Source organism: Melospiza georgiana, chromosome 9 (genome assembly GCF_028018845.1).
Source record: "Melospiza georgiana isolate bMelGeo1 chromosome 9, bMelGeo1.pri, whole genome shotgun sequence".
NCBI lineage: Eukaryota > Metazoa > Chordata > Aves > Passeriformes > Passerellidae > Melospiza > Melospiza georgiana.
Window position 1 is genome coordinate 30,619,384 of NC_080438.1, and position 21,803 is coordinate 30,641,186.

Below are 21,803 nucleotides of genomic sequence, written 5' to 3' on the forward strand. Positions count from 1 at the left end.
AAATAACCGGACTTTGGGAGCCGGGTTTGCCAGGGACGGTTCCAAATCCCGCGTTTTCTTGGATAAACCAGGGATCCCAATGATTTCGGCTGAGTCCCCCCAGCCCCTGTGATAGATTGGGAAGGGGTGAGGGACCCGGGGGCAGCTGGGGCAGGGGGTGGCACTGTGAGGGGACACGGGGCAGGGTGGCATTGTGAGGGGACACGGGGCAGGGGGTGGCACTATGGAGGGGACACGGGGCAGGGTGGCACTATGGAGGGGACACGGGGCAGGGGGTGGCACTGTGGAGGGGATACGGGGCAGGCTGGCATTGTGAGGGGACACGGGGCTGGGTGACATCACGGGGAGCACAGGGCAGGGTGGCACTGTGGGGGATGCGGGACAGGGTGGCACTGTAGGGGGCACAGAGCAGGGGTGGCACCGCGGGGCACGCAGGGCAGGATGGCATCGCGGCGCCTCCCCGGCCTCTTTTGTTCCCCGCTCCGCTCTCCCCTCGTGCGGGATGAATCCCGGGCGCTGCTGGGAGCTGTCGGGAGGAATTTCCCCCGCATCCATCCTCTCCCGCCGGGCCGAGCGCTGCCCCAGGGATGGGTTTGTGCCCGGGATCCATCCCTTGTGCCTTCTCCCTTCTCCCATCGCGCCTCTAATCTGACAGGAATTAACCCGCAATAGGATTAGGGAGGGGAAGTGCGTCACGAGGTGCGGGCAGGGGCTCTGCTTTTGGGGAAAACGGCGCTGGGGAGGGTGGAAAAGGGGGGCGAAAAAGGAGAAAAATCTGGGAAATAGGTTGGAGCGTTGCCGGGGGTGTGTCGGGAGCGAGCGCGCATGTGAGCAGTGCGGGGCCCGCCTCGTCCTCCCTCCCTCGCTGCGAGCATCTCCGCGCTCAGCCTGGAGGTGATACAGGCGCAGCAGCATCCATGGCCTGCCCCTAGCCCGCCGCTCCTTCCTCCTCACCCTCCTCACCCTCCTCATCCTCCTCCCCGCGCCGGGCCGGGCGCTGCTGAGCGGGACCCGCACTCTCCTGCGTTTTTCCAGGCTCCTCGGAAAGTGAGGAATGCAATTCTGCCACCATGATGGAAGGTAGGTGATGCGATGCGATGCGATGCGATGAGCCGGGCGCGTTCTCCGGCGGGGGGGGAGGCACCGAGCCGTGCCCGGGGGGCTCCAGCCTCTCCCGAACGGAATGATAGCGCCGATAATGGCAATAATGACAATAATAACGCGATCAGAGCCTCCCCTCCCCCTAATCCCGGCCGCTCGGGCTCAGCCGGGCGGTGATATAATATCAGGTTATTTGCAATTCCATCCCCAGCCCTGTGTAGGCAGCTCGGGCTGCGCGGATTCCCTGCCGGCTTTCCGCCGCTTCCTCCGGCGCGGAGCCGGCTGGATTCGGGTCCCCAGATCCCGATTTTATCCCGCTGTGCCGCTCGGGGATGCGATATTCGGTGTTTTTCCCGGATGGACGAGCATCCTTTCCGTGGGAAACCAGGGAATCGCGGCTCCCGATGGGTTTTCCTTGCCCAGCCGCGGAGATGCGGGTCGGGGGAAGGAGGAGGAGAGGCTGGATTGGGGATTTCGGCATAAAAAAGGGGGATGAGGAGGAAATATGGGCTGCGGGCTCAGGATGCTTCAGGGAGCTGTGTCTGATCCTGTGTGGGAAAAGCCTCTGGGCATGACAGGAATTTCATCCTCTGTCGTCTGTCTCGGCCGTATGTAAAGCTCTCCTTTATTATTTATCATTTTAATTCCTTCTGGAGCAGGATGCAGGGAGAGGATGTCTTGGGTTTAACTGTATTTTAGCAGAATGGATGCTCCAGGGCCAGCAAGAGCAGAATTTGTTGGATTTCAGGGGATTTCTGGCCCGTTGGTGGCAGCAGCAGGGCCTGGTTTGCTGGAGCCTCTTCCAGCCCAGGAGCTCCCTGGAATGACAGGCAGAAATTGGGGAATTGATTCCTGGAGTGTCCCCCAAATCTGGGGCTGCCCCCTGCCCAAATTCCCCTGGAGATCCACGGGATTTCTGTGGGTTTAGGATGCTCCCCTGGCCTGGGCACTTGGGGAATTGTCGCGGCCGTGTGGGCACATGGAGCAGCCTCTCCTGGGTTTGGTGTGAGGGAAATGAGGTTTGGGGTCCTTTAGATCCCAGGAAAAGCCTTCCCTGCTCTCCCTCGTGCTGATGAGAGTCACAAGCAAAAGAGGTTTTAATTTTAGCCCATGACATCAAACCCATCCCACGACAGGAGCAGGTCATGGCAGGGAAAATGCCATTAAAAACCTGCCTGCTCCCAAAATCCCAACGTTTATGGATGAATGAATGTGGATAAACTGGAGCTGTCTTGTTGTAGGCCTTGGTTTGGGTTATTTATTTGGTTTTGAGGCTGCTTGGGGGAAGTAAATTGGGGTTTTGAGGCTCTTTGGGGATTCGGGGTTTTTGGGTTTGGGGTTTTTGGGGTTTGGTTTTATTCCTTGAGGGTTTTGGCCTGGCAGGAGCTTTGGTCACTGCCCAGCCCCACGCCGGGGATGGATCCAGGGCTGGGATGTTGGGCTCTGGCAGAGCTGGAATCACCTTCCATGACCCAGTCACGCACGGGGGAAAATTAAACACCACTCATAAAAAGTGAATCATTAAACACCTTGAAACCTTCTCCAAGTGGTGGATGCAAACCTGGAACAGAAGTTGGAGAATTAGAAATAATTCCTGGGGATTTTTTGAGTTTTGAAGTAGTTGGAAATTGGTTGGGTTTGTGGGAGAGTGGAACTCCAACCCAAGATCCCCCTGGTCCCTTGCAGGGGTGGTTTATTTAATATTAACACAAAAAATTCAATGGTTTTACTAAGCTTGGCTTAACTGGAGCTGAAACTTTTAAACCTGAGCAAAACACCGAGAATTCCTCACAGGGAGCACCTTAAAGGGGTTTAATTATCATTGTAATTAATTATTTAAATAATTTTTCCTGCTGGAGTGGTGGGCCCAGGGCCTGAGGCCACCCATGGCCAGCAGGAGGGAGCTGGCTCATGGATTCTCTTTGGATCCTTTTCCTTGGGAAAAAGAGAATTCCCCTGGTTGGGAACGGCGCAGGATGAGCAGTTTTGGTGGCTATGGAGGTTGTGCTTAATATATGGAATATTTTGTGGTTCTTCTGGGGGATGGGACAAAAATGTTTCTTTTTTGTGTCTAAAAATCCCAATGATACCTAAAAAAACAAAACAAGAAAAAAAGTTTTTTTTTTTCCCAGACCCCAATCCTTGCTGGAGGACACTGAAGGTGTCACAGGTGTCTCCAAAAATGGAAATTCCTCCACCTCCATGGAGGGGCAGGAACATTCCATGGATTTGCTGTGCTTGGCTTCACTCAGCAGGGTTGGGATGGGGATAAAACCCCCCGGAGATCCGACCACATGAGGAATGAGCAGGGTTTGGATATTCACTGGGTTTCTGGAATGAGCAGGGTTTGGATGTTCTCTGGGATTGAGGAATGAGCAGGGTTTGGATGTTCCCTGGGATTGAGGAATGAGCAGAATTTGGATGTTCTCTGGGATTGAGGAATGAGCAGAATTTGGATGTTCCCTCGGACTGAGGAATGAGCAGGGTTTGGATGTTCTCTGGGATTGAGGAATGAGCAGAATTTGGATGTTCTCTGGGATTGAGGAATGAGCAGGGTTTGGATGTTCCCTGGGATTGAGGAATGAGCAGGGTTTGGATGTTCCCTGGGATTGAGGAATGAGCAGGGTTTGGATGTTCTCTGGGATTGAGCAGAATTTGGATGCTCTCTGGGATTGAGGAATGAGCAGAATTTGGAATGTTATCTGGGATTGAGGAATGAGCAGGGTTTGGATGTTCTCTGGGATTGAGGAATGAGCAGAATTTGGATATTCCCTGGGATTGAGGAATGAGCAGGGTTTGGAATGTTCTCTGGGATTGAGGAATGAGCAGGGTTTGGATGTTCCCTGGGATTGAGGAATGAGCAGGGCTTGGATGTTCCCTGGGATTGAGGAATGAGCAGGGTTTGGAATGTTCTCTGGGATTGAGGAATGAGCAGAATTTGGAAGGATTTGGATGTTCTCTGGGATTGAGGAACGCTCAGAAGCTCCCTGTGCAGAGGTGAACATCTGGGCATGGAACAGGTTTGACTCCTTGGGGATGCTCTGCTGCATCTCCAGGGCCTTGGGAGGCTTTGGGAATTTGGGAATGGCTGCTCAGGGAGGAGCTCAGATGTTGGGGAGATGGGAGCAGATGTGGTTCCTTTGGAGAAGTTCATCCCTGCTTTCCCTGTGCTCCTCCAGACCCCAGAGTGGGAATTCCTTAGAATCTGGAGAGTTTGGTCATCGGGGAATTTCCATGGGAATGTCCTGTCAGTGAGATGGGATTTAAGGTCCCTCCCAACCCAAACCAGTCTGGGATCCTCTGGTCACCTCCAAACTGGGAAAATCCTTCTGGAATCATCTTTTGGCCCTGGTGGTCTCCATTCTTGGATTGCTGGGCCCAGAGGCATCAATGGCACATCCCAAAAATCCTTTTCGTTGGTTGAAAATTGACTTTATTTTATTTTTGGGTGGTCTGGTTTTAGTAAGTTTTGTTTGAATGAGCTCATGGTTGTCTGCAGGACTCAGCAAGGAAATTATCTGGGAAAATCTGCGGGTTTTGGATTTGAGGAGGCAAAACTGGAGGGATTTGGATTTAAGGAGGCAAATTTGGGGTTTGGATTTGAGGAAGCCACCAGCAGGTTTGATGGAAATATCACGAATTCAGGCATGGATGGAAAACCATCCCAGAAAATGCCCAGAGCCCCAAGTCAGGAGTGTTGGGATTTTCTGGAGTTTGATCAGAAATCCACCGTGCTCAAGGCCAGAGATGTCCATGGAGAATTTTGGGATTTTTTGGGGGCTGATCCAGGTGGGTTTGAGCTGGCAAGGAGGAATTTTGTGGGAATGAGGCCTTGGAAATTAAAAGCTTGGAAGAGAAGTGGGAGAAAGCTCTGGAGCTCTTGGGTTTGGGTTCAAAAACAAACAAAAAACCCCAAAACAACAGCAACAACAGAAGAGGCAAAACCTGGGAAAAGAAACATGGCAAAACCTAAAAAAGAAAAAGGCAGAACTCCTCCTTGGGGTGAGCCCAGTTTAAAATGTGCCCTTGGGCATCTGGAGCTGGTGCCCAAATGCAGGAATTTGGGATTTCCTGGCAAGGCAGGAATTTCCTGTGTGATTCACCAGCCTCATTCCTGTTCCAGGGATTGCAGGAGAGAAAATTCCAGGTGAGGTCAGGGCTGCTCACCTTGGACCTCCCCAGGGCGGGGTTTCATCCCTTAAAAACGTGGATTTGGGGGAAATCCTGCCCTAAATGTTGATGCTGAGCCCCAAGAGCTGTTGGAAGTGAAAAATGGGATTTACCCAGAGTTTGTGGCTGGAATCCCAGCCCAGTTTTGGGACTGGAGAGGAGGAACGTGAAGGAAAATGGGATTTATCCAGAGTTTGTGGCTGGGATCCTGACCCAGTTTTGGGAGAGGAGGAGCACGAAGGAAAATGGGATTAACCCAGAATTTGTGGCAGGAATCCCAATCCAATATTGGGATTGGAGAGGAGACCATGAAGGAAAATGGGATTTATGCAGGGTTGGTGGCAGTTCTGGGATTGGAGAGGAGGAATAAGAAGGAAAAGCTGGGGAGGAGGAGGGGAATGCAGAGCTCCTCCCCAGAGCAGTGACCTGGAAGTGTTGGGAGGCTCCAGAGCTGTCAGGAAGGATCCATCTGCCTCGGCACGGGAGGGACTGGCAGTTCTGCCTCTTTCCCATATATATCTATGTATTCTTTTCCCATATATATATATATATATAAAATTCCCATATATATATAAAATTCCCATATATATATATATATAAAATTCCCATATATATATATATATATAAAATTCCCATATATATATATATATAAAATTCCCATATATATATATATATATAAAATTCCCATATATATATATATATATAAAATTCCCATATATATATATATATATAAAATTCCCATATATATATATATATATAAAATTCCCATATATATATATATATATAAAATTCCCATATATATATATATATAAAATTCCCATATATATATATATATAAAATTCCCATATATATATATATAAAATTCCCATATATATATATATATATAAAATTCCCATATATATATATAAATTTCCCGTATATATATATATATAAATTTCCTGTATATATAATTTTCCCCTATATATATACAAAAATTTCGTATATATATACAAATTTCCCCATACATATATATAAAAAATTCCCATACATATATAAAAAATTTTTCCCATATGTATATAAAAATTTCACATATATATATAAAAATTTTTCCATACATATATATAAAAAAATTCCCATATATATATATAAAAATTTCCCATATATATATTAAAAAAATTCCCATATAGATATATATAAATTCATCCTATATATATATGAATTTTTCCCCATATATATATATATAAATTTCCCGTATATTTATATAAATTCATCCCATATATATATGATTTTTTCCCCTATACATATAAAAAATTTTCCCATATACATAAAAATGCTTCCCTATATATATGTATATATATATGAAATTTTCCTCTATGCGTATGTAAATATGAAATTTTCCCCTATGTATATATAAATATGAGATTTTTCCCTATGTGTGTATATATATATATATATATATATATGAAATGTTCCCATTATATATATATATTTCTTTTCTCATATAAGTTTCCCATTTTCCCTACTAGCCAATTTTCAAACTCATTTCTTTAATACCAGCCCATCCATGTGATTTTTCTCTTTTTTTCCTTTTTTTTCCCCCTGATGTTTGGGAGTACGAACCCCAGAGCCCCGAGGCCTGGAGGTTGTGCAGGTGGATTTTTGGGGCAGGAGCCTTTGCCAGGAGCACAAGCGTGGCCCTGTTTGCTGTGCCAGCCATTGAGAGCTCGGCCTTTGTCCGAAGCAGAATCCCAGAGCTGCAGCCGCTCTTCCTGGGCACTGCCCAAGGAATGAAAGGGGCTGCAAGTGCTTCCAGCTGCTGGCTTTTGCTGCTGAAACCCTCAAAAATTCATTTATTTTGGATTTTTAAATCAGTTTTTGGTGTTGGGGTTTTAATTTAATTTTTTCTCATTTTAATTTAATTTTTTCCCATTTTAATTTAATTTTTTCCCATTTTAATTTAATTTTTTCCCATTTTAATTTAATTTTTTCCCATTTTAATTTAATTTTCCCCATTTAAATTTAAATTTTTCCCCCTTTTAATTTAATTTCCCCCCTTTTAATTTTAGATTTTCCCCCCCTTTTAATTTTAGATTTTCCCCCCCTTTTAATTTTAGATTTTCCCCCCCTTTTAATTTTAGATTTTCCCCCCCTTTTAATTTTAGATTTTTCCCCCTTTTAATTTTATATTTTTCCCCCCTTTGAATTTTATATTTTTCCCCATGTTAATTCTTCAATTTTAGTGTTTTCCTTTAAAATTTTTAAATTTTTTCCGTTTTATTTCTTGGAGCCGGAGGTTTTGGGGCTGTCCTGTGGGAATTCCTGCCCTTCTCCTCCCTTGCTCAGGGAATTCTCACGTGGGATTGGGAAGGGAAACTCCTCAGCACATCCCAGTTTACTCTGGATTGCTGCTGGCAATGGGAAGTTTGTTTAAAAGCAGATTTTTAAGTCCTGAATTATCTGGGAAAAACATTCCTTACCCACCCCAGCCTTGGAAAGCATTTCTGGGATTGGTGCTTTTAAATTTGTCTTTAAATTCTGATTTTTTTTCTTTGGTGTCATTTGCGTTTAGTTTATTTTTTAGATAACATACTGAGGAAAAAAAAATCTTAAAATTCTCCACCTACACCTGGTTAAGAATTGAAAAGCTCAAGCTGGGATTAACTTGTGGCAAATTTCAGGAATTTTGGGAAAATTGGAGCAGGAAGGATGAGATTTCCCAGCCTGCCCCTGCTCCAGGCACACCAAGGACTTCAGGCAGCCCCACAAATAAATTAAATAAATACATGAAATAATGTTAGATTTATGGAAACCATCAAAGTTGTGCCTTGTTATTAGAGTCGATATTAATAATTAATTAATAATAATAATGAAATCCTGGAATTATTTGGGTTGGAAACCCCTTCAAGCTCATCCCATTCCAGCCAGGTCGGGGACAATTCCCAATATCCCAGGTCATTCCCAGCCTGGCCTTGGACACTCAAAGAGCCCCAAATTAATTAATACATAATAATTAATATAATTACTATACATGGAATATAAAATAATAGAAAATATTGTAAAATACAATATATAAAATACAAACCAGGTAATATACAATATTATAAAATAGTATAAAATACTATAACATGCAAGGTGTAAGATATCATATATAATAGTATATTGTAAATAATATTATTTTGGGAGCACAGAATTCTTGGAAATAATAGCTGGGGAAAAATAATAACTGGGAAACAAATATTGACTGGGAAAGAGAATATTGAGTGGGAAATATTAACGGGGAAAGAAAATATTGAGTAGGAAACAAACAATGAGTTGGAAATATGATCTGGGAAACAAATATTAACTATGATGGAATAATTGAGTGAGAGATATTAAGTATGGAAAATATTAGCTGGGAAACAAATATTAACTGGGAAACAAATATTAACTGGGAAATAATAACTGTGAAACAAATATTGAGTGGGAAATAACTGGGAAACAAGTAATTACTGCTGAGTGTGGGAAAATATATTAACTGGGAAAAATATATTAACTGGGAAATACTGAGTGGGAAACAAAGACTGAGTGGGATTGGCCTCGGGCTGCAGGGGGGAAGGAAATGGGGATTTTGGGGTGTGCCAAGGACCAAAAATGCCCAATTTTATATCAAACCTGCTTGTGGGGGCTCTTTGGGGTGTCCTGCAGAGCCCCAAAGCCATGAGAGGATTTAGGGCCTGCTGGGGTTTCAAGCAGACAGGACTCAGTTTTTTTAATGTGGAAAAAGCTAATTCTTTATTCCTAGAACTGATATAGTTTTCAAAGACTTTGTTTTTGACTGGAGTTGGCTGTAATTTTTTGCTGCTTGTCCTATTGGTTACAAGGTGCATGTGCAAGACTTTTTAATAGATGTTTACGTTATTTTGTGGATTCTTATGGGCTATAGTTATTGTTTTTTATTATTATTATTTGTTATGACAGGTGTAGCTTATTTTTCTTGGCAAGAATAGGCTGTTATGTAAACTCATTCTTGAGATTCTTTCTTATGGGAATTAACTAACTGCACTTAGCTGAAGTGGCAGGCCTAAGCCACAATTTTATGTTTTTCTTTTATAATATTTTTATTTTTATGTAGCATTACCCTGCCTTAGAATTGAATTTACTGCGTGGCTTTTCCCTCTGGGAATACCTGAGGATTTCAAGAGTTTGTTTTGCTGTGCTGAGCACAGGCAGGGTTGTTCTCTGCTTGGATTCCCACATTTCTGTGCTCTCCCAAGGAATTTGGGAGCAATTTGCAGGTTTGAGCGTGCTGGGCAAAGCAAAAGTCGCACAGTAAATTCGATTTTAAGGCAGGGTGATGCTACCTACAAATAATTACATTATTTGTAGGCAAAATTTATTTATAATTATTTATGTATTTATTTATTATATATAATTAATAAATACTTATATGTAAAACTATTATATATTTATTTTTATATATTTATACTTATTTACATTACAATAAATACGTACAAAACTATTACAAAAGAAAGACCTTACAAAATTGTGGTTTAGCTAAGTGCAGTTAGTTAATTCCCATAAGAAAGAATCCAAAGAATGAGAATCAGTTTACACAACCTAATCTTGCCAAGAAAAATAAGTTACACCTGTCATAACAGAAGATCCATCCCATAAGAATCCACAAAAAATAATGTAAACATCTATAAAAAGTTTTGCACGTTCACACACAAGCACCTTCCAACCAATAGGATAAGCAGCAAAAATATTGCCAGCCAATTTGAGTCACACACAAAGTCTTTAAAAATTATAGAAATGTAATCTTTATAAATAAAATTAGCTTTTCCTATATGAAAAAATGATTCAGATTTTCCTACATGAAAAAATGATCCAGCTCTGAAAATCCCCACACCCAAAGCAAGAAAAAAATCCAACTTAAGAGTGATTATTTCATTTTCCTCCTCCTCTTCCTTCTTTCCCTGCTCCCAAGTCTGTCACAGATAAATTTTATCTTTGTGCACAGATGAAGCAGAATTCATTTCAAGCATTTTTTTTCCTACTTCAATCATCACAAAGAGCATCCACACTCTGCCTTTCCTCTTGGAGAGGAGTTTTCCCCATGAGCTCCAAGCTCCTAAGGGAATAATTCTCCCTCCAGAAACCTCACTCAATATTTAAAATTTAAATTGAAATTTAGAAATCAATACTTGGGGGTCCAGAGGCAGCCTGGGGCTGGAGGGTGAAGGGTTGGATATGGGGGAATGGGGCTGGTTTGCTCCTAGAATTCAGTTTTTGGTGCAGAAAATGATGTTGGTCCTTCTTAAGAAAAAAGCTGAAAAACAAAATCAGAGTTTTAAAATAGCAAATTGTGTTTCCCAGGTGGAATTCTTAGGGACAGCAGGGAAAAAGGGGTTTATAGGTGGGTGCTGCTGGGTTTGGAGAGGCTTTTGTGGCGGAGGTGGGGTCAGGCAGCAGCAGGGCTGGCTCTGCCCTGGCACCTCCAGCCCGGAGAATTCCCCCTGGCATTCCCATGGCTCGGGCCTGGGAGCTTCATGGATGAGGTTTGATCAGTTTTTGTGAGGAGGAGTCTTGCCAGGACAGGTCCTGGGGGAGTTTCAGCTCTGAAAGCACCTGGCAGGGACTGGAGGAGCAGATCCCAACCCCAGCTCAGTGTCTGCTCCTCTGGATGGGGAATTTTCCTGTGTCAGGGATTCAGGAGGAGCAGATCCCAACTCCAGCTCAGCCCCTGATCCTTGGATGGGGAATTTTCCTGTCCTAGGGTTTGGAGGAGCAGATTCCAACCCCAGCTCAGCCCCTGATCCTTGGATGGGGAATTTTCCTGTCCTAGGGTTTGGAGGAGCAGATCCCAACCCCAGCTCAGCCCCTGCTCCTCCAGATGGGGAATTTTCCTGTGCCAGGGACTCAGGATCAGATCCCAACCCCAGCTCAGTGTCTGCTCCTCTGGATGGAGAATTTTCCTGTACCAGGGATTCAGGAGCAGATCCCAACCCCAGCTCAGCCCCTGATCCTTGGATGGGGAATTTTGCTGTACAGGGACTCAGGAGCAGATCCCAGCCTCAGCTCAGTTCCTCTCCTCCAGATGGGGAATTTTCCTGTCCTAGGGTTTGGAGGAGCAGATCCCAGCCCCAGCTCAGTTCCTCTCCTCCAGATGGGGAATTTTCCTGTCCTAGGGTTTGGAGGAGCAGATCCCAGCCCCAGCTCAGCCCCTGCTCCTCTGGATGGGGAATTTTCCTGTGCCAGAGACTCAGGAGCAGATCCCAACCCCAGCTCAGCCCCTGCTCCTCCAGATGGGGAATTTTCCTGCTCCAGGGGCTCAGGAGCTGCTGGAAATGCCATCCTGGGGTTGTCCCCTGAGCAGTGTCCCTCTGTGGTGTCACCCACAGGGCGGTTTTGGGGTTTGCTCTCAGCCCCCCTCTCCAAAGGCAGAGCTCCTTTTGCTTCCCCTTCCCCAAAGATCCCTTTTTCCCCTCTCCTGGAGCCAGCAGCCCTCCAGGCAGATGGAACTCTTACATAACCCAGCTTCTGAGCACATTTCTGCCACTTTTGGGGTTCTGCTCCAGGGGACACCAAGGAGCAGCTCAGCCCCGGGGCTCACAGCCCCCTGGGTCTGCTTGGGATTTGGGGAGCAGGGTTCTCCAGGGGAGAAAAACGGGAATATTCTCTGTTATTAGGGACTCACTGAGCCTTGGTGGGGATGGGAAAGGATGGATTTGGGAAAGCAGAGCCAGGAATGGGGCAGGATGAGCCTGTGGGGCTCAGCTGGCTTTATGGGATTCATGGATCCCACAGGCTGGAAAACCTGGGATAAGGGAAGGTGTCCCTGCCCACGGGGTGAGCTCTAAAATCCCCTGCAGCCCAAACCATCCTGGAATTCTGCAAATAGAGGGAAAACCTTGGAGGAGCCCACCGTGCTCCTTCTGCTCTCCAAGGGCTGTGGGGAGGCTGCTGCTCCTGGGGCTCTGGAATTCCAGGATTTCCCTGCTGGCTCTGGAATCCTCGGTGCCAGGCATTGAGCAGATAAAACCAGGGCTGAGCACAACCAAACTCGGGTTTAAGCTGGGTTTTAACACCCAGGAGGGGCTTTCCTCCTTTCTGCAGTGCCCACAAACAGTGTGGGAGAAGAGGGAGTCATCAGGACAGAAATATTTGGAATACTGAGTGGGAAACAAATATTAACTGGGAAATACTAACTGTGAAAACAATATTGAGTGGGAAATATTGACTCGGAAACAAATATTGAATGGGAAATATTAACTAGGAAAAATATTGAGTGGGAAATATTAACTGGGAAATATTAACTGTGAAATATATATTAGCTGGGAAATAAGTGCAAAAGAAATATTGAGTGGGAAATATTATCTGGGAAATCTTGACTGTGAAACAATTAACTGTGGAAAAAAAAATTAAATGTGAAAAATAATATTAACTGGGAAGTAATAACTGTGAAACAAATATTAACTGAAAAAAAATATCCGTGAAATTAATATTAACCGGGAAAACACCCTGAAATATTAACTGGGAAATAATAACTGAAACAAATATTGAGTGGAAAATATTAACTGTGAAATATTAACTGGGAAATAAATATTAACTGGGAAGCATTAACTGAACAATTAATTGGAAAATAATAACTGTGAAACAAATATGGAGCGGGAAATAACAACTGTAATATTTATCAGCTGGGAAATATTAACTGTGAAACCATCAACTGGGAAATATTAGCTGTGAAACAGATATGGAGTGGGAAATAATAACTGTGAAATATTGAGTGTGGAATATTAAGTGGGAAATAACAGTCCCACACACTGGGAGGGAGTTAATCAGTGTTAAATGAACAAATAAATGTCAGAAAGAAATGTCCCCCCAACCTCCTGGCAGCCCCTCAGTTCTGAGACTCCCCGATCGCCTGGCTGGTCCCTTTCCTCACCCCATTTATGGGCTGCAGCCCTGGAGGCTGTGAGGAGCCTGAGGAGGATTTTTTGGGGTTGCATTAACAATTCCTTTCCCCGTTGCTCCCCAGGACTGAAGAAGCGCACCAGGAAGGCCTTTGGCATACGCAGGAAAGAGAAGGACACTGACTCCACGTGAGTTCCTGGGGCTTGGGGGCCTTTCATGGGCCCTCGGCAGGGATCTGGGGCATCCCGGGCTGATGGTGCCATCCTTGGGTGCAGTTTTATCAGCAGGCACATCCCAGCTGTCCCCTGCATGTGCAGCAAATCTGGGATTTCCTGGGAGCTCTCAGGGTGTGGGGGATTTTTGGGGGGCGGTGGAAAAGGAGGACTCGGAGTTGGAGCAGATTCCTCTCTGCCCTTTAGAGCTGGTTAGAGGTGGAAATTGGATTTACACAGATGTTTGTGCAGGGTTTGGTGGCTGGGGAAGGTGCAGCACAGGGATTTTGCTTCCCAGAAAACATCTGGATTCTTCCCACATCTGGTGGGGGGTGCTGTGTGTGAGGGCCGAGCCTGGGCTGGAGCCCCAGGAGGGGCTGAGGGAGCTGGGAAGGGGCTGGAGAATCAGATGTGGCACTTGGGGACATGAGGTGGCCTCGGCAATGCTGAGAATGGTTGGGTTGGATGATCTCAGAGGGCTTTGGGGTGGATGTCCCCAAGCGCTGTGGCCAAGGAGCCTGTGCCACCATGTCCTGGGGACAGCAGGGGACAGGCAGCAGCCAGTCCCCTCCTGCAGCTCTGCTCAGGTGTTCCATGGTCAGCAGAATCTCCGAGGTTTTTCCTTTTATTCCACTTGGATTTGTTCCCCTGAGCAGTTTTGTGTCCTGCTGGGAGCTGCTTGGATGTTTCCCATGCCAAGGTGACAGGCCTGGCCCTGGTGGCACTGGCACGTCTGCCGGGCTTTTCCTGCTGCAAAGAACAGGGACACACAGAGCACATCCCCAAAGAGGGACGTGCAGCCCCGAGGTGCCATGCTGCTGTCCCCAGGGATGTGGCTGTGGGACAGCCGGGAGCTCCAGCTGGGAGTGAGCTCATCCATCCTTCATTCCCATGGGCAGGAGCGAGGCTCCTTTGCTTCTCCTCCCCTTGGGAATCTGTTGGAGCCGGGGCTGGGCACTGCCTTATCCAGCGCCGGGATTCTCTCTGCTCCATCCCTGATCCCGCTGCTTCCTCCGTCCCATCCCGATCCCGGTGCTCCCTCCCTCCATCCCATCCCATCCCAGTCCCTGTGCTCCTTCCATCCCATCCCATGGATCCCATCCCATCCCATGAATCCTATCCCACCCCATCCCATCCCAATCCTGCTGTTCCCCCATCCTGATCCCGCTGCTCCGTCCATCCTCACCCATCCCAATCCCACTGCTCCCTCCTTCCATTCCATCCCTGCCCTGCTGCTCCTTCCACCCCATCCCAATCCCGCTGTTCCCCCATCCTGCTGCTCCATTCCATTCCATCCCAATCCCGGTGCCTCCCTCCATCCCATCCCATTCCATCCTGATCCCAGTGCTCCCTCCATCCCATCCCATCCCATCCTGATCCCAGTGCTCCCTCCATCCTCATCTCGATCCCGTGGCTCCCTCCATCCCCATCCCAATCCCGCCGCTCCCTCCATCCCATCCCAATCCCGGTGTTCCCGCTGTTCCCGGAGGGATCCCCGGCAGCCGCGGAGGTCGCGGCGGGGCCAGCCCGGAGCGCGCTGCAATTAGCAGCAGCAGCAGCCGTGATTAGCACGGCGGGGTCACGGCGCGGCCACGGCCCGGGGGCTTTGGGCGCTCTCCAAATCCCCGCCGGCAGCAGCGGGGACGGAACCGGGACAGGAGAGAGGGATGGGACCAGAAGAGGAGGGAGAGAAGGGCAGGGATGGAACCGGGAGAGGACCGGGAGAGAAGGCAGGGATGGAACCGAGAGAGAAAAGGAGGGAGAGAAGAGGCAGGGATGGAGCGGGAGAAGGCCGGGATGAAGGGGATGGAGCGGGAGAAGGCGGGGATGGAGCGGGAGAAGGCAGGGATGAAGGGGATGGAGCGGGAGAAGGCGGGGATGGAGCGGGAGAAGGCCGGGATGAAGGGGATGGAGCGGGAGAAGGCAGGGATGAAGGGGATGGAGCGGGAGAAGGCCGGGATGAAGGGGATGGAGCGGGAGAAGGCAGGGATGAAGGGGATGGAGCGGGAGAAGGCCGGGATGGTGGCATCTGCCACACCCTGCGGCCACCCCCGGCCACCTCCCTCCCAGGACACCTCGCCGGGGTCCCTGGAGCCGCTGCTGGGTCTGGAATGGTTCTGCTGGACCTGGGGAAGGTCTCCCCAGCAATTCCAGCCGGGATGGGAGCAGCAGGTGACACCTCCTGTGATGGGGATCATGCAGCGAGGGGGAAACATAACAGCAAAGGGATTTTTGCCACTCCCAAAGGATTTCAGGGAATTTTGTGCAAGGAGATGGAGCCTGAATGGGAGAGATGGGACACAGCATGGGTTGATTGGAGACCTTTCCGGGCCGGTGTTATTCCCTGTGGAAGCAGGAGCTCCCAGCCGGGTTCCCTGGTTCCCCAGCCAGTGTGAGCCCTGGCGCTTCCCTGGGGTGCGGGAGCCCGGGATGTGCGGGAGGAGCCCGCCTGCACCCATGGACATTGGCATTCCCTGAGTCCCGGCATCCCTGCAGAGCCGGCCCCGATCACGAATCCCATCGGCAGCCGGGATCAGGGTCCGGGGGAGCCCCGGCAGCTGCCGTGCATCGGCAGAGCAGTGTCTGTCCTTCTGGCGCAGTGAAAGCCTGGAGTTCCTCCAGTGGGACTCCTGTCCCCTGCAGGGGATGGACACGGGCAGGGATGTGGCTGTGGGATGGTGCAGGAGCCAGCTGGGACACTGCCAGCCCCAGCACTTCATTTCCTCCCAAACCTAACAATTATCAGCTGATAACACGAGGGAAAAAAATCCGTGACCTTGTGTGGATTCCATGAGGTTCAGGTAACCCAGATGTGCTGACAACTCCAGGTTTTGCTGCCATGAATTCATTTTAAAATTTAAAAATTCATTTCCCTGAGTTAATTGGGTGTGGTCTGGGCACTAACACAGCTCCTTTTTCTGTTCTTTCCAGAGGGTCACCAGACAGGGATGGCATCGTGAGTATTGCCCAGTGTCACCTCCCCTCCCACCACCATCAGCATTTGTGAGCAGTTTTCTGTTTAATATAGAAAATAAATGTTTAAAAAAAGGCAAATTCCAGGTTTGCTATAAAAACACCAACGGAGGGAGTCCTGAGGAGCACAGGGGCACAGGGAGCAGGTGTCCTGCTAAAGCCCAGCTCCTCATCCTCCTTTCCACCCCTGTTAATTGGCTTGGGCCAGATTTGCTGCCTGAGGAGTTCATTGCCAGAGCAGCTGCTTCCAGCCTCTATTTTTATTTTCTATATTAACCTGAAAACAAGGAGATGTTTGTGGTTTGTTGGTTTGGTTTTTTTTCCTTTTAATCATTGCTGCTTTTATTCCTGGTGTTAGACTGAAATGTCCCTGCTAGAGCTGGGTAGGAAATGGGTCCTGTCTCCTTTAGTGTTTGATATAAAAAATATTCTGCCTTCAAACTGGGCTTTATTTCTTCAGGAAATCCAGATTTTTAGAGTTCCACCTCAAAATAAAGATGAGCCCCTTGAGGCTCAGCAGGGAGAGCAGTGCTGGGGTATCTTTTAAAAGATAAAAATTTGTGGGCCAAGCTGCTCCTTGCAAGAAATAATTTTAGTTTTTCCCCCAGTCTGACCCAAAATCCTTGGCTTTGGGCAGGCTCTGTGTTTTTAAGCTGCTTGTTAGGAAATAGAGATGAAAGTAAAAGTAGTTCCTTCAGCAGGGCTCTATTCAGCAGAGATAAATTAATAAAGAGCAGGTTTAGGCTGGATAAATTAATAAATAGCAGGTTTAGGTTGGATCAATTAATAGATAGCAGGTTTAGGGGGCCTATCAGGAGGAATTTTTCCGCATAAAGGGTGTTCAGGGAGGTTTGGAGTCCCCATCTCTGGAGGTGTCCACACCTGGATGTGTCACTTAGTGACAGGGTGGGGATGGGCACAGCTTGGGCTGGATGATCCTGGAGGTTTTTCCAATTTTAGTTCTGGGAATATCCCCAGGCTGTTCCCTGTTCCAGCAGAAATCCCATGGGCAGCTTTTCCTCACCAGGTGTGGGCAGAGGGACCTCAGGTGTCCTCTCCAAGGACGCAGAAATGCAATTTTTAGGGGACAAAACAAAGTTCCTGGAGGTGTTTGAGGTAGAGGGACTGGCGATGGAGAAGTTTAATATAATTTTTCATCCTCCAGACCCTTTCACACATAATTTTTGCAGCCTCTGGAGTGGCCAGAATGCAAATCCTGACTGCTGAATAGAGCCCACGGGAAAATCCACCTTCAATCCTGGTGGAGCCAGAGCTGAGCCTTCCTTTCCTGGCAAATCCACGTTCCTTGCTTCCTAAAACTCAGTTTTGTGCCCTTAAAAAGAAAACCCCCAAAAGCCAGCCAAGGAGCAGCTGTTTTAACCCTTTTTGTGCCACCCCACCCTTGCAGCAGCCCAGCCCTCTTCCCAATGATCCAACCTCCAATAGCAAAGCCGAGGGCACGCGGGAAGGAGGAAATAAAAACGGGGTAAGGAAAACTGAGCTCGGCCCCCAGCTCCCACAGGGCTGTGGAAAACAGGGAAGCCCCCCTTGGTTTGGAACCCAGAGTGCAGGAAAATCCCTTCAGGGTCAGCCAGGCCTGTGGAAATGGGGTTAAACACAAATGGATGGGGGAAAAGGAGGAATCCCCTGGAGCAGCAACCAGAATTCCCACAAAACAGAACCCAGGGGAGGTTTTCCCTCCTCAGCTGAGCTCCAAGGGAGCTGTCCACCCAGAGTGTGGAGGTGAGGAGCTGCACCCAGCCCTGGACCAGGGAGTGCATCCTGCCAGCCCCTTGGAGGCAGCTGGGATGGGAATGGTCCCTCTGGAAGCTCAAGGGAGCTGGGTTGTCCCATTCAGGTGCCCAAAATCGTGGTGGCCGTGGGACTTTGGGTGGGTTTGGGTGCCCAGAGCCAGCCAGGGAAGCGTTCCAGAGGTGAGAGATGCCTGGAGCCTCTTCCAAATGGAATTCCCTTGATGCCAAGCAGCAGTTCCTGTGTGTGTTGGTGTTTCATGGCATGGACTCATCTCAGACCCTTCCCACTGTTCCATCCCGAATTCACAGCACCTGGCATGTGGGATAATGGGATCTGAAGCCTTCCTGGGATTGCTCTTTCTTGGGGAAGGGTTTTTATCTCCCAGGAAATGTTTCCTGAGAAGTTTCCCCACTTGATTGGTGTTGGGCTGGGAGATCCCAGCACAGGGAGGAGGACCCTTTCCTCACTTTTCCTTAAGGAATGTTGGATGTCCACCTAAGGAATTTTCAACCCCCCCCCTTCCTTTCATCTCCCTGGAATGGGAGATTGTAGAGATGGTGAATGCTGTTGGGTTTGTGCTGTGGGTGTGGGATAACAGCACCTGCTACAGGATGTGCTCTCCTCCTGCTTCCTCTATTTGAACTGTGGGAATTTTCCTTTCCAGAAGAAAACCAACGGAGCCCCAAATGGATTTTATGCAGAGATCGACTGGGACAGATATGTAAGTGTCCCCTGGAGCTTCCCTGTCCCCAGCTGCATCCCATGGGAACCCCAGGCTCTTTCCACACCTATTTTGGGCTCTTTGGGTGAAATCAGCTCTGTCCAGACCCCAATTCCATACCTGCAGCTCAGCCAGAATTCCCAGGGATGAGGTGGCTCTGGGGAGCTCTGTCCTGGCCCATGGGACGTTGCAGTTTAGCCAGAGAAAACTTTGAATCCTCAACAAGGATTAAAGCTTTTCCTTCTGCAAAATGAATTGTGGAATTTGAGGTGCCCTGTGTGGCCCCAGAGGGTTGGGCTGTGCAGGACATCCTTTCCCACAGGAGGGAAGAGCTGCTCCAGCTTTCCAGGAATGAACAGTCCTCATTTTCCTGTTTGGGTTTTCTTTTTTTTTTGTTTTGTTGCCTATCTAGAACTCCCCTGAGCTGGATGAGGAGGGATACAGCATCCGACCCGAGGAACCAGGATATATCCTTTGGTTTTGGCTTTGCCTCTTGGGTTACAGCCTGTAACAGGAGCTGGGCTCACAGGCAGCCCTCTGGCTCTTTTTATTTCACTGTTAGTATTTATTATTAATTATAATTCTTTATTTCCACCTTTTGATTTCCATTTGGAGCTGGCTCTCCACAGATAAAGCTGAATCACCTGAGGCATTTGCATTGCCTTTGACTCACTGCTGTGAAATGAGGAGTGGGGGAACATCCCATGGGATGCTCCATGGAGACCAAAATGTCTGTGATTATCTCAGAGAAAAGGAGGGTCAGGGAGGAGCTTCTGCCTCTTGACAAGGAGGTGGGAGCAGGGACAGGAGCAGGAGGAGTGGCCTCGAATTCCAAGGGAGGTTTATGTTGGATATTGGGGAAAACTTCTCCATGGAAAAGGGTGATCAGACATTGGAACAGCTGCCCAGGGCAGGGGTGGAGTCCCCATCCCTGCAGGGATTTAAAATCCATGTGGATGTGGCACTTGGGGACCTGGGGCAGCACTGGGGCATGGCTGGACTGGATTATCTCGTAGGGCTTTTCCAACCTGAACAACTCCCATGAAATCCAGACATGGATTCATAAACCAAGCCCTGGGCTGGATTTATCCCTGAGAGCAGCAGTTCCTCATGCTCTGGCTGCACAGGGATGCAGCAGTGACAGGCCCAGCACAGGATTTCCTCCCCTATTTTGGGGTCAGCATTTTGGGACTGCCAGAATCCTGCTCTCCAGCAAGCTCAGAACACTGAGGAAGGAAAATTCCTTAACTGAGCTGTACCTACCAAAGGAAAGCACTTCTACTCCTCCAGCGAGTCGGAGGAGGAGGAGGAGGCGCACAAGAAATTCAACATCAAGATCAAGCCCCTGCAGGCCAAGGATGTCCTGCGCAGCGCCGCCACCGTGGACGAGCTCAAGGCCTCCATCGGCAACATTGCACTTTCTCCATCCCCCGTGGTGAGTGCCCCGGCCTTGCCTGGCCTTGCCCGGCCTTGCCCGGCCCCTGGTGTGTCCTGGTGCAGCTGGTTTGCAGCTGCCAGATAAATTTGGTGATGTTGATGCCTCGTGCAGGCTGCCCTGGAGCAGAGGCTGGGCAGAGTCCCAGAATAAAGCAGGGATTGATTCCAGGGATCTTCTCCATGGATCCACCTTGGGCAGCACCAGAGCCCAGCCAGGGCTGCACCCAAGATGAACCAAAATGGCCCCAAAATGCACGGCCGGGCACGGGCTCTGTCCCTGGGATCAGTTCTGCTCCATTTGCACCTTGCGGTTCATTGTCCAGCCAAGAGTCCCCCTTTTATAGGGGATTCAAAATTTCTATGGATAGCTGATAGGTCGGGATCTCTGCACTACCCAGGCCCTCAGCCAGTGGTGTGTTTGCATTTAGGATCAGATGGGGCTGGCTGCAGGTCCCCCTTTGGTTTGAATCCAACCTATCCTTGCCTTGTCTGGAGATTCGTTTTACTTCTAAGCTGGTGAGGTCTGGTATGACCAAATTTATCTGGCAGCTGCAAACCAGCTGCACTGTGGCAGTGGTGGTGCGCTGGGATCACCCCAAACTCGGTGGGAGCTGATGTTCCACTTGGCTTTGGTGTCCTTATTTTGGGGTCTGGTCTGCAGGTGTTGCTCAGATGTATTGAAATGTTTCCAGTTCAAAATGTCATAAAAATTTCCTTTCCTGCTCATAAATCAGATCAGGATGTATTATTCTGATTTTTTTCCCCCCTAATTTTTCAATGAGGAAAAAGGGGAATTTCAATCAAGGGGAATTTTCAATCATCATCATTCAGGGTCTTGCCCTGAATCTCAATGGGTTTTCCATGGGATTTTAGAGGGATGTTTCCCACCCTGGAGGTGAATCTGGGTTCCTGGAAGGAAAGGTCATTTTTCCTTAGTCCATCCTGGCATAAAGTCCATCCCCCTCTGCTTTTCCTGAGGCTTGTTAAGATTCCTGTTGGCTCATCCCAATCTGTTCAGCCATGAAAAGATTGGATTCTGGGCTTTCAGGAGGTTTTGGTGTGGGCTGAAGTGACTTCCCAGACAGAGCTTTCCATGTTTTATAAGTAACCTGGATCTGAAGTGTGAATGGCTCTCCAAGCCAAAGTCAAACAAAATCCGTGTGCTTTGTTTCTGCTTCCCAACCAGGGAGCTCCCGTTTGCCATTTCAGGATTAGAAATGGCAGCTGGGTGCTTTGGGAAGCACAAAAAAAAGCGGGGGGGGACCAACTTCAAAATGAACAATTTAATATTGATGATAATATTAGGAAAACCAAATTCTTGCAGAATGTGCCTTTTACCAAATAGGATTTTTGTCTCCCTTTTCCCGTGGTGTTTTTCCTGCGGAGGTTGGGGGGTTTGGGAAGGGGTGAGGAGGATCCCAGTGTGGGGTGGGCTGAGGGATTCGGGTGCTGGGCTGGAGGGGATCCCTGGGGCTGGCCTGGAGCCTCCCTGGGATGTGCTCAGGGAAAAGCCCCTGAGGCTGGGCAGGAGGATCCCAAAGCCAGGACATGCAGCCAAGGGA

The 21,803-nt window shown here is 48.3% G+C and overlaps 1 protein-coding gene across 1 annotated transcript in view; it reads left to right on the forward strand.

Annotated features, from left to right (window-relative positions):
* The first annotated feature begins 846 nt into the window (after positions 1-846).
* SGIP1 (SH3GL interacting endocytic adaptor 1) overlaps positions 847-21,803 on the forward strand; it is a 52,120-nt gene continuing 31,163 nt past the window's right edge. The window contains exons 1-6 of the mRNA XM_058029830.1: positions 847-1,080; positions 13,268-13,331; positions 16,287-16,311; positions 18,748-18,804; positions 19,217-19,271; positions 20,064-20,239. Coding sequence (XP_057885813.1) covers positions 1,071-1,080; positions 13,268-13,331; positions 16,287-16,311; positions 18,748-18,804; positions 19,217-19,271; positions 20,064-20,239 — 387 coding nt within the window. The 5' untranslated portion in view covers positions 847-1,070. The remainder of the gene's footprint in view (positions 1,081-13,267; positions 13,332-16,286; positions 16,312-18,747; positions 18,805-19,216; positions 19,272-20,063; positions 20,240-21,803) is intronic.